General features: G+C 44.9%; 1 protein-coding gene across 1 annotated transcript in view; it reads right to left on the reverse strand.

Annotated features, from left to right (window-relative positions):
* Positions 1 to 12,534, reverse strand: part of CELSR1 (cadherin EGF LAG seven-pass G-type receptor 1) — a 160,228-nt gene that overhangs the window by 57,450 nt on the left and 90,244 nt on the right. The window contains exons 4-5 of the mRNA XM_046915547.1: positions 11,702 to 11,817; positions 8,437 to 8,525 (exon numbers count right to left, since the gene is read on the reverse strand). Coding sequence (XP_046771503.1) covers positions 8,437 to 8,525; positions 11,702 to 11,817 — 205 coding nt within the window. The remainder of the gene's footprint in view (positions 1 to 8,436; positions 8,526 to 11,701; positions 11,818 to 12,534) is intronic.

Consider the following 12,534-nt stretch of genomic DNA (forward strand, 5'->3'; position numbering starts at 1 on the left):
TTTCTGTTTTTTTTTTCTTTTTTCAATGGCCATGCCTGCTAGCACCAAAACCCACTGTACAGATACATAATGCAAATGCATAGAAACAAATTCCTCTATGTCAAAGGTCATACCCATACTCAGTGGGTGCCTCCAGCAGTAGCTACCACCATGCTTGAAGAGCATACAAGTCTACCCACCAAAAGCACAAAAATCCACTGATTCAGGAACTTCTGTTCTTTTAAGAAAGTTGTCAGAAAAGTACCATGATGGCATTTGACTTCTCATACTGGTAACGCTGTAAAAATTCCTTGCCCTCTTTAGCTGGAAAATAAATTAAACACACATGCCTCCCTGCATACTGGTAAAAATTCTGGCCCTGAATGGCAAAGCAAGTGAGCTTTTCAATGAAATAGCATTTCTTCCTTGTATAACTGAAGAAACTCCTCTCTGTGAAAATGAGGCCCTGTACTTAACTAGGTAACCACTGACAAGTCTTTTCCAACACCACAGGTAAAGACTGGACTGCTGCTCTGTTCCCTGTGTTTTTGGTGCCCTGCAAACCTTCCCATGCTTAAGCTATCGTGAAGACTCATGACTTTTTCAGTATTTACAATATCCCCCCTCCCCTCCAAAAAATATTTGCTTAACACCGCAATTAATGCCCTGCATTTTTCACCACCAGGAGATGCCAAGAACTGCTGGAGCAGGACCGGGCTAATCACAGACACTGTGGACACAGCAAGTTTCTCTGAGACAGCAGAATTCAACTCTGGAGGGCTCACACCTGATCAACAGTGGCAATATCATAACCTTCAACAACTTCCTTGTTTACTTAGAAAATCTCCCTCAATCCTTTAACAAATTAGTCTGGAAGCCACCAGGAGGATTAACTTCAGAAGTTCTCCCTCAGATCACAATTATGTCTGCTCAGATGTCACGAGTGATAGACATTTACATAAGCCGTATCTAATCTTTATTGCAAATTACATTTCCAGCAATTTGACTTGCGTTGGATCTGTCTTTTCAGCAAGAGCTCCAAAAAAATGAAAGTGAAGGGAAAGGAAGCCTCTCCCCTTCGTGGGAGGTGTTCCCAACACAAGTTGTAACACCCAATGCCTATCCAAGAATTTCACTGTCAGCCACATTTTCTGACTGTTCCAAGATAAACAACATTGGATGGCATCCTGGATACTGTAAGGGCAAAATCTTCCAACCTTGGTCCAGTGACTGAATGTTACACGCAGCTGGTGGCAGCTACGTGGTTTCTGTCCAGGGAGTTGGCAATCTCTACTTGGCGGCAGGCATTTGCTTACCTCATCAATCACTGGGGCAGTTGGCAGCCTCATCAGAGGGCAAGTTGAGGCTGGGCAAACATTGCCTTCGTGCCAGACAGGGACAGGGATAGAGATAGGCAGTGGTGGGGCACAGAGAGGTCTGTGCTGAGCCCCTGTGCTGTGCTCTGGTTCACCTGTGAGCCTCGGGACAGACCCAGCACTTCTAACAGGAATTGCTGGTCCCAAATAAAGGATAATTCTGTTTCCACAAGAGCTGAATTTGTTGTCACCAGAGAATGGTGTGCTTTCGGAATATGAGAGACCTGCGTCTGCAGGCCCCACAGGCACCTGGCACAGGGCCACACAAAGCAAGGCTGACTGTCCAGGTTGCTGCATTTCATCCCTCCCTACTCCAAATAAAGTGCTACATCAATCTCCCTAACGCAGATTAACACAACGACTATGTGTGAACACGGAGGTGGAACTTAATTTTTAAAAGGGAACTTTTTCCTGTCCCTGCTGAAGTCCTTTGGAAGTGCTCCCAGTCGCTCAACACTGGCGTTCAGAGTCAAAACAGAGGCTCCAGTAAAATAAAGGCAGTGATGAATGTTACAGATTTGCCATAAAGATAACAAAAATCCTAAAGATTATCCTGTTAATGAGTCGCAGGCATAACGTGTAACAGAATGAGAAAATGCAGGAGCTGTACAAGACAGAATCCAGGAGGAGCTCACAGCTGCAACACGGTCAGTAGGTACTGCATTAAAAAAGCATGCTCCAGTGTGTGCTTACCCAGCCTCTTCCTTTTGTTCAGGTGCCACTGGGCTGGACGTCTGGAAGGCACCTGTGTAGAAAAGCCATTCTGGCTTGACTTTGCCTCTCCAAGATGGCCATGTAAATGTTGTCATTTCTATCTCAAGGTCTTTCTTTGCTCCCTGTCCATTACGGAAAAGCTTTACCTTGAACCTGCCAAACACCAAACCTTTGTGAAGTCCTTTGTATTTATTACTTAGATATAATAAATATTGTACATGGAGATGGAGAGTATGCGTGGAGTGAAGGTGAGTATTTTGGATCAGATCTGTACATGCTTTACATTTGATTTTCACTGCAAGAGAATTGAACAGTACTATCAATAAGTGAACTCTTAATTTATGTCTCTTTATATATCTTTTGATGAATATGCATAAAACTAAACGCTGGGGTATAGCCAGTTCTATAGCCAGCAAATATAGCCAGTTCTATAGCCAGCAAATAGAGAAACAAGCTTGGGCTGCCAGAAAAAAATAAAGATCATAATGAAACAGTGCTGATGAGGAACATCTTGAAACTATAATAGCCAAGTAAAATACCCACAAAAATAAAGAAGCTACCGGTGAAAAGGATGGAGTACCTCAAGATGAACCTCCAGACTTTAGACCAGATTTCTTGTATCATTATCTGTGGGTCTCAGGACCTCTTCCTTAACTAGGGACAAGCTAGAGGCAGTGGCAGGGAAAGCGGGCTGCTTTGTACACAACCAAAGCTGCTGGTACCCAGTAGAGTCATCAGGTCCCAACTGCCCACAAATCTCTTTGGTCACAATGTACTTTGCAAACAAACCTCCACTAAATACATTGACTCTTTCAGCCTGTTTGGAGCCCATTTTGAAACCCATGTGGGGACACAAGGAAGCTGAGGCTGATGGAAGCAGTGTTGATGGCCATTGCTGGCAGACATGGTGGGGAGCAGCCACAGGAAGGATGGGAGCTGGAAGGGGGCTGTGGTTTCCCCAGATGGTGGATGCAGGAGAAGATGAGAGTGAAGGGGAGGGTAGGATTTCAGTGGGGAGAAGCAGTGAAAGGGGAATCAGTGATGGTGCACAGAACGACCCACGATGTTGGACGTGAGCAGTAATGGAGCCTTTCCCAAGCACTGCCCCAGAGTGGCTTGTGTCTATCCTTTTCTTCTGCTTTTTTTTTCTTTTTTTCTCTTTTTTTTCTTCTTTTTTTTTTCTTTTTTTTCTTTTTTTTCTTTTTTTCTTTTTTTTCTTTTCTTTTCTTTTTCTTTTTCTTTTTCTTTTCTTTTTCTTTCTTCCTGCCCCTTTCATTCAATCATTTCATCTCCTGTGTCCTCAGAAAGTACAGACCCGCTCAGTTCCTTCACCCAGAGGTAGACCACCACCAGCACTGCTGCTGCCCATCCACAAAATGTGTGATGTGTGGATGTAGACCTAAAATTACTCATTCTGCTGATGCCGTACAACAGCTACACAGGCATAGTTTAATAACCATTTAGGATCAGCCATAGAGACCAAGCATGCACAAGGGGAGAGCTGCAAAATGTACCCGAGGTGCAGAAAATCAATTACAGAGTGCGTCTTGGCACAGAAGCAAAGGGGATTTTGGCAATGGCAAACAACCACCATTCAGAGGGATGGGCACAAGCTCTTCAGGAAGAAAAGGCATGGGCAAATTCTAGCCCTCAAGTGAGCTCACAGCTCAATCTTGCTGGCAAGACTCAAGTTTCAGCTTGCCTCAGTCGCAGGCCAGCTATCCCCATTGCAGGGAGGAAAGCAGCAGGTCCCTGTGATGGGTGCTGCTCCCCAGGCAGCCAGGCTTCTGAACCAGCAATCGCTCTTCAGCAGCTTCAGGGAATGCATGGAAGAAGTGAAAAAAAGGCACCTTACTACTACCTGTTGTCAAATAGGTCCAGCTGTGGAAGAAGCATGACGTTTGTCTTGAATATCTCCTTGCTAGGAGCCGGAGGACTGAGCAACTAGCACAGCCAAGGTTCTCCAAAGCATCCTTACTGTTGTGAGCCCCTCTGTGAGTCATCTGGGGGTTTGTGCAGCCTGTCTTCCACAATGGCTGCAATATACTTCAGGCACACAGAGATCGCATGTTTCTCTCTGCCCTTTCCAGATCTTCCATCATTTAAGTAAAAATACCCCGTACTCCTCCCTTAAGGAGACGCAGAAAGAGCTTCTGCCTGCAGAACAGTAACGTCCTTAAGTCACTTTGATGTCACGGACATAAGTAACGTACAAAATACACAGTATATAAATATACATGTTAATGCTCTCTATAATTAAAGGAACATGTCCATACGTAAAACAGTTTTATCTCTTGCCAAATGATGAATTCTACCCTGAGGTAATGAGTCAGGTAAAACATTAACATAAATGTGATGGCGTATCTTAAATTCTCAACAAAATTGAATTTCTATCAGAAGTCTGGGAGAGCGGCTTGAAGTTTTCACTTAATTAAAAACATCACCCATTACCCAGGCTCACCGAAATCTCCCGTACCAAACACAGCCCACAAAACGATACTGTACGTACAGTGAAAGCCAGCTAATTTCTATGATACTACCCATACTGAGAATTGCCATCATCAAACATCCTGGTGGTTTTGGTCATATTCCAGACTGACAAACATCAGCATCACTTAACCCACTGACTGCCATTCACTCTTGCAGGCGCAGCCAAAGGACCGCTAAGGACCAAACCAGCACAGACCGACTGTGCTCTCCTTGTGCAGGCAGGACTCAGGCTACCACGGCAAAGTCAGTGCCCATTTTGCCAGTGCCCTGTGAACAAGCAGCAGGCACTTCTGCTGTTTTCCATCAATGCATTATTTGCCAAGTTGAAATCTTTCCCCTTTTGCCACTTTTCCTTCCAAATTAATACAAATATCTCTTTTCTTATGGATTTGGTATAGATCCATATACCTCTCGAGAAAGAAGGTCATGCAGGTCACCTCTAATTCAATACCACCCGAGGACTGTAATGGCTCCAAGATCAGGATACCAGAAGCTATTATGTTTTAGCTAACAGAATCAGCAAACAGCTTTCCTCCCTGCTTTCCCTCAGCTGTCAGCAAGCCTCCATAACTGCAAAAAACACTGCTCACATGTAAACCACTGTCTTGCTACTGGGTAAGTGACAACACTTTTAATATATAACTGAAACTAGAGAACAGTTATAAAACACTCCTATAGCTCGTACAGCTACAGATTCTTTCCTCTTGGTGGTTGCCACTTGGGAATTCAGTAGAGAGCCAACACTCAGTCAGTAAGACATCCACAGGTCTCACTTAGGCATTTTCACTGAAACCAAGGGTGTTGAGTGGAAGCATTGCCATGGAGCGGATGGGGCTGGAAGAGGAATTACAGAGGACGCTGCCCAGAGGACAGAGGTGTGGGGCAATGCCTGCAACCAGCTGCAGTGGGACTACCTCTGCTTTTTCTGACTTGCACTCAGAATCCAGAAGGGGACCCATTCACAACAGAGACTTGAGGGAGGAATAAAACTGGTATGTGTGAAGAAGGGCAAAGGCAGGCTGCTGGTCTGAAAGGAGGGCTGGACCAACCTCCTCTTACTGAGTCTGTCCCTCAGGGGTGGGGGACTCTGATAATGACGAATCGATTGTGAAATAACATTTCTAGATAGCACTGAAGATACCTGTAGTTTTAGCAAGCTCCTGCTCCTGAGCTGAGCACAGGAAATAATCCATGAGCCATTTCTATGCTTACTTCACATTTACTTATCATTACCACTGAGCTGACGCCGCAGCGACGCACCAGCTGGGGTGAGAAACTGATGCTGCAGAAGCTTCCAACCAGAGCTGCCCCCACACACAGCTCACTCGCTCCTGAATTCCAAACTTCAGTGACATTCAGCAAAACTTCATCCACAGAGCTGCAGATGCCAAAAACCACTGAGACTGCTCTTGTCTCCAAACATGATCAACTCAGATTTCAAGAACGGCTTCCAGGCCTGTGGAAACTCATCTAAGGAAATTTGCTTTGGCGTGAAGCAATTTAGGTTATGTGTCAAAGTCTGTTAGCCATTCTCCTCAAAACTCTAAGATGAAAAATTAACCTCAGCTGTGAAGAAATCTGATCTACTTCTGTGAATTGCAGCCGTATCTGAAAGTTCCACAGAAGACTGAGCCTCTTTTTTTTTCTGCTAGATGCTGAATGAAGAAAAAGGGAAATAAAAAGAGAAATGATCTGAACAGTTTCTAGCATAGCGTTTTTAAAAAACATACTTTAAAGAAGTTTAACAGAAAAAAAAGAAACCAAGGAAAAAGAATGAGTCTGAGAGTGCCTATCTCAGGGAGGCTGCACTGTGTCTGAGCGGAGGGAAGGGGCAGAAGCAGAGATGAGGTGAGGACGTGGCGCTGTGCAGCGGGATTTTGGAAGGATGCAGCACCTGCAAAACAATACCAGTGCAAGACACGGTGCAGCTCCTGTCCTGCCTCTGTGCATCTGCAAGCTGTGCGTGATTCAGGTTAAGTCATGAGTTTTGGGTACTGTAACCCAAACATGTCTTTGCCACATCAAGTTTAGACGCAGCATTCCGTTTACTCTGGCACAACCCAAGTCCTTAAATTATCTCTGTCTTTTCAACTTGCCCGAAGGCAGTTTTCTTCCAGCCCTGTTAAAACACAAAGTAGCCAGGGAACTGCTTGGCCAGCAATCAGGAGCCAGGTGAAGGGCACTGAGCGCTGCAGGGCTGCCCAGCTGCATCCCTCAGCACAAGGGAGAGGTCAGCAGTGGGGCCCTCCCTGCTCTGTCTCTCTTCCCCCAATCCTCCCCACACAGTGGGGACTGGCTTGTTCCCCTTGGAAGAAGCGGGGCTGAGGAACAAAAGAAGACAGGGTGTCCGTATTAACGCCAGGAAAACACCAGTCTCCACACTGCAAGCACTGCTCACCAACCAGTCTGGCTGAAGACAAGGCAGGGGGTTATTTTTAACGCCTGTGTCAGATCTCTTTGCCTTTTAAAGAGTGTCCTGGGGCTGCCCAGGCCCTTATCTCCCTGACAGCGTGCCAGAGCTGCTCCACAGGCCGTGCTGCAGCTGCCACAGCCCTGCCATTGGGGACCTGAGAGCGGGAGCATCTCCCCATCATGCCTGCAAATGCTTGGCTCTTCATTGAGAAATACACAGGGTATGGGAACATAGTTTACATTTAGTAAGAAAGCCCCCGTGGAGCCCAAAGATGCAAGCACAGTCACAAGTCAGGCTTCGTTTCTGCTTCTCTATGTTCCAGACAGTTGGACAGCTAAAAGTATATTGGGTTTAAGCAACAAAATTAAGAACATTTTTACTTCCTCAGCAGAATATCCTTAGGCTAGGAGACCCTTTGGACTCAAGAGTCCAAAGAAAACCCTCCCACTCAATCCACCACACAAACTGTGATGACAGGATGCAGCAGTGGGAAATAAAGAACTTGCTGATCATATTAATCCTTCATCTTCCTTTCAGCTTCCCACATTAGTATCCTGTTTCCTTTTTAACAGCCAACAATACTCCTCTATTTCCTGCTGTAATCCCTCCTAATGCTGTCATTTTGGACTTAAAAGCAGCGCTGCTCAGGAACTAAACAAATTCTCTTGATTTTTGCTGTAGGTTGAAGAGCTCTGACATCCATCTGCACACAGCGACACTGCACCCCCTGAATGCCTGCACTTTGCTTCTTCTCAAAGTGGCTGCTTTGCACAAGTCCCCATCTCATCAAACCGAGCCTCCTTGTGACAGCTCCTGAGAGAGCACACGTTGACCTGTCCCCGTGGGGACGGCCCCTCTGAGTGCCCCTGACAGCATGGAGCCATACTTGCTGCATTCCTCCTGCACATCCTTTTGTATACAGACAAAAAACGGTGTAGTAAAACAGCCGTCAGTTACCAGAAAGTGTCACACATTTCACAATCAAATTTCCCAAACCAGAAAGCTCGCACTGAAGCACTAAACCGGTTGCTTCACACGTGAGAATAGGGTTATATGGAGCAATTTTGTTTTGCCTCAAAAAATCCCCCGTTAGTGGTTGGCAATCACTGTGCTGAAGGCTGAGGTACCGCACAGTTCTTCAAGAACTTCACATCAATGTGTCGGTCATTTTAGATACATTGACAGTCAGAAGGTTTTGAAGAACTAAAAGCTGTAAGAGCTGCAAGTACGTAGAGGTATGGCTGGTGGTATTTCTAGGAGGATATACAAGGTCAGACTCTGCCTTCTTGAGATAAAGCTCAGAAGGAAGCTTTGACGCAGGCAGGTGAGCAAGACCAGCCCGGTTTGTGCAGAGCTGGTTAAATAAATACAGTTTGGGTCACCTGCATACATCAGCAGAGCTCAGTGACGCGTGTCTCTATTACTGACAAATAATAGGGGTATCGCCAGTGTGATTTCCCTTACCTTATTGTAGTACTGCACCTGGACTGAATGCCATTGCCCGTCACTGACTCCTCCAGGAACAAATGGTGCCACCGTCGTGGTTGTCTCTCCTGCAAGAACAGCAGAAGAGAACAGAGGTCAGTGCTCCTGCAACACCGCTGAACCCCTCACTGCAACACAGTGTGACCTTCATTGGGTGCAGGATGCAGCCACCTTACTTCCTCATGGAGGAATTGGGAATTTTGTCCTGTGAGGCAGTAAACAGCCTCCAGTTTCCTGGAATTACTTTGGTGCACAAACACAAAAACAGCTTCTCACATATTCTGGTGAATTGTGTGATTTTCTGCTATGCTTTTTGCAGAGCGCATAGGTGCTGTGTACATACAGACACTGATACAATGGCCAATGTGAATTTTTCTTCTTCTCCATCAGAAGCAGCACACTAAATTTGTTTTACATGAAGGGCATCATGTACCAGGGGAGGTTCAGGTTGGATATTAGGAACAATTTCTTCTCAGCAAGAGTGGTAAGGCAGTGGCACAGGGAGGTGGGTGAGTCACCGTCCACGGAGGTGTTGAAGAACCATATGGACGTGGCACTGAGGGACGTGGTCAGTGGGTATGGTAGGGATGGGCTGATGGTTGGACTAGGTGATCTTAGTGGTTTTTTCAACTCTAATGATGCTATGCCAAGGTATTTTCTTACGGAAGAAAATCCTACTTCCAGTCAGTTCCAGTCTATTGCAACTCCAAGAGTTCCAATGCAACCATACGAGATAGTTACGTGTATAAAACACAGGAACAGTAACTGTGGATCTCAGCAAAATTTTACAAGTGATTAATGAAATTATTGGCAGCCCTTCAGTATTTAAATTCGAAAGCAAGCTGCTCACATTGCAATTGTAAAGCAGAAGCCTTTAAATCAGGTCTGAGTCAGCACAACCTGCTCAGTAACCATGCATATCTGCTCCAAGGTAGCAACAAAATAAACACTCGTGTTGAAAGGACATAAAAGGCTTGGCAAGGAGAGCAGATTGCTCAGTTTTGTCTTTTTTTTTTCCCTTTCTCTTTTTTTTTTTTCTTCTTTTTTAAACAGTTGGAAAATTCTACATAATAACCCACAGGAAAATTCACTCCCTCCCATAAGTCAACATTGTTGTTGAGCTTAAGAACGTACTTTCTGTTCTTTACGTGCAACAAATACTTCACCCTGTGTGAAGCATTACTCCTTTCGCTCCTATCGTATGGAATTCTGCTCATTTCAGTTTAATACATTTGATACCTTGCTGCGATGCTTTTTATCATATGCTGATAGAAATGTGGTAGAAATACACTTTTTTATTCAGTTTAAAAGCTTCCACAATAGGAATGTCCCTGGTCTCCAGCCTCGTGGTCTTGCTTTCTGTGCAGAAGCTGTTGCGACAGGTAAAGCAGTCAGATCAGGTGTCCAAAACTTGCATTGTTCGTTAAATGCCACTTAAAACTATAAAACATAAACCATTCTCCTTCCAAAGAAAATACCATTTGTAAGGTACAGGATCAGACCTGCTCGGGGGTGCAGCAGTGCAAATCTAAATTTAGTTTCCTGTATTTTAAAAGAGTTCCTCCACATTTAAATGCATATAAGTGCAAGTTGACTTTTTTTTTCTCATTCATCCTCAGGGTGCCTTCCTAGCAATTTTATTCAAGTTTAGACAAGTGGAGCAGAGATTCAGAAGAAAGCAAACCTCTCCACCAGTAGCATGTTATTTCATTACACTAATCCACTGAAAATGCATTCTAATTTGGACATCTTCTGGGTGATAAAGGAGGAATGAAACTGGAGTATCCTCTACCCAAATGGCCCACATATGCACCTTAGTATTGCTGGTAAGTCAATGGGGTCACACAGGGTTTACAGAGGGGTCTGATGGCCACAACCATCACTGGTAGGGAGGGTGCATCACCAACATGAGCCTGTTGCTTCTACTGCTTTATTTCTTGCAATGTCCCTCCTTTCAAATAAATAAGTTAAGAGTCAACCAGAGCCTGTATGTCGACTTTGAAGGAGACCGGGAAATAACAGGATTATTTATTTCCTGAGGTAAGTGCCTTGTACAGAGCTACAAATGTCTCAGCTGACTACATGTATTGGGTCCCTGCTGCAGGACACCCTGCAGGGCTGGGCCCAGGTGATCAGGCCCTCCTCCTCCAGCACCAGGCTGATGTGACACCAACCTCAGCTCCTGGGCCTCCACGCTTCCCCCCACCACGCAATAAAACACATGGGGACAACAGCTCTGCCCAGGCATATGTCCCAGTTGAAAACATCTCCTGCACCAACAGTTTCAGCAACCCTGCTGAAGTCCAGAAGTTCATTTGTGCTGGCTTCAATGTGCTTCAGCTGCATGCAGATAGCTTCTTGTGCTACCCCTGTTGTGGAAATCAGCATAGCTGGTCTTGTTGTTTTTTTCCTGTAAACCCAGGAAATATCCCTCTGTTGAGAATGGGACAGTAACAGCTTGATCTGATCACACTTTCACGAGGAAAAAGTTTGTTACTGTCAGGGCTGATTCTCAGCACAACACCTATTAACTGGGAGAAAGCCACAGTGACAGTGACGTGGTTCATCCCAAGCCTCGCTCATTGGCCTTCCCCTCTCTTTGCTCACAGAAGCATCAAAAGATGCCAAGTTTGTTGTAACTCAGAAAGAATGCAAATGCCAAAGCCTTCATTTCATGTTTTCTAGCCCAGCTTGACAGTGAGGGAGCAGATGTGTTCTCCAAAATTTATTGTGGATTACATGCCAGGGAGAAGCTCCTAGTGGGCATTGATGGATTCTACCAACGTATTGCTTGGCACAGGCAATAAAGAATGGCAAGCATTCCTCATTTGTCTGCTTTGGCTCACAGGTATTTTTTAGAATACAGTTAGGCACCCAGTTTTACTGATGATGTAGTATAAAAATACATAAATACACAATGTTTATGCCGGCATAATAAAATGAAGTCTCATTTAAGCAAGCATTGGCTGTCAGACTAGTGTTAATCTTTCATAATACTCATAAACTCTGGGTTTTATAACTGATATGTTGACAAGCTCCTGTCTACGATAGCGAGCGTTACCACCACAAACTGCTACAATCTGGAGTACTCTGCAACACCCTCCGTCAATCGTTAACTGCACAGCATCAGCCAGTTACTCTATTAACAAGGCAGCAAATATAAATCCATGGAAATACATTTCCAGCCAGGCTGAGGAGATCTCAGGACCATAAGCAGAGACGCAATCCTGGAGTGCCACCCCACCTGCAGAGAACGTGAGCTGGATCTGCTCCTCAATGATCTCCAAGGCAATGAAGTCATGCTTCTCGTTGAACCGCCCGTTGTAGAGGAGGAGAGCGTTCCTCTCCCTGGTTGCGAACCTGGAATGAAGAGACAAGTAGTCAGGTCACAGCCAGAAATGCAAGCCTTTGGCTCGTTCCTCAGACAGAAAGTTGTAAAATTAAATAAGCAGCACGGCGAATACTTCTTTTTTTTTTTTCATATTGACAGAGGAGAGCGTGATGGAAATTACAGAGCCCTGCTGTGGATGCTGATCCTAACAAAAGGTGACATGATGCAGACACGCAATTCAGAGTGAGTATCTGATGCTATCCACAGTAGCAGATCCTACTCTTTGCAGAGCTGGAAAGGCAGAAAGCAGTTTGACATCAAAGAGAGGTACTGCTGCCTGCTTACTGTCCGCATGCTGCATGCTACAAGGGGAGTCATAAACTGATCAAAAAGAACTGCTGGGGAAGCAAGGGGGAAAGAAAGATAAGAGGTATCTAAATAATGCCACGCAGATAATCAAGGTTCATCAATCAACACTAAAGTCAATCGGAGGAAGGAAAATAAACACTCTAACAATTCCACTACATCAGTTCCAATGCGTTTATTTTTGTTTTATTTTTCTTCTGCTTCCAATATGGGATGTATCACACCTTTCCTGCAGTAAAAGAGCCAACCCCTCTTAGAAAAGCTTGCTTTTTTATCAGCACAGAATGGTTTTTGACAATTTCTGTGTATTTGATGATTTTAAATTGAACCCTCTTAGCGTTGGGGTTTTGCACACAGCTCTCATCTATTGACATACGCAA

This window comes from Gallus gallus, chromosome 1, assembly GCF_016699485.2.
Source record: "Gallus gallus isolate bGalGal1 chromosome 1, bGalGal1.mat.broiler.GRCg7b, whole genome shotgun sequence".
NCBI classification, from domain to species: Eukaryota; Metazoa; Chordata; class Aves; order Galliformes; family Phasianidae; genus Gallus; species Gallus gallus.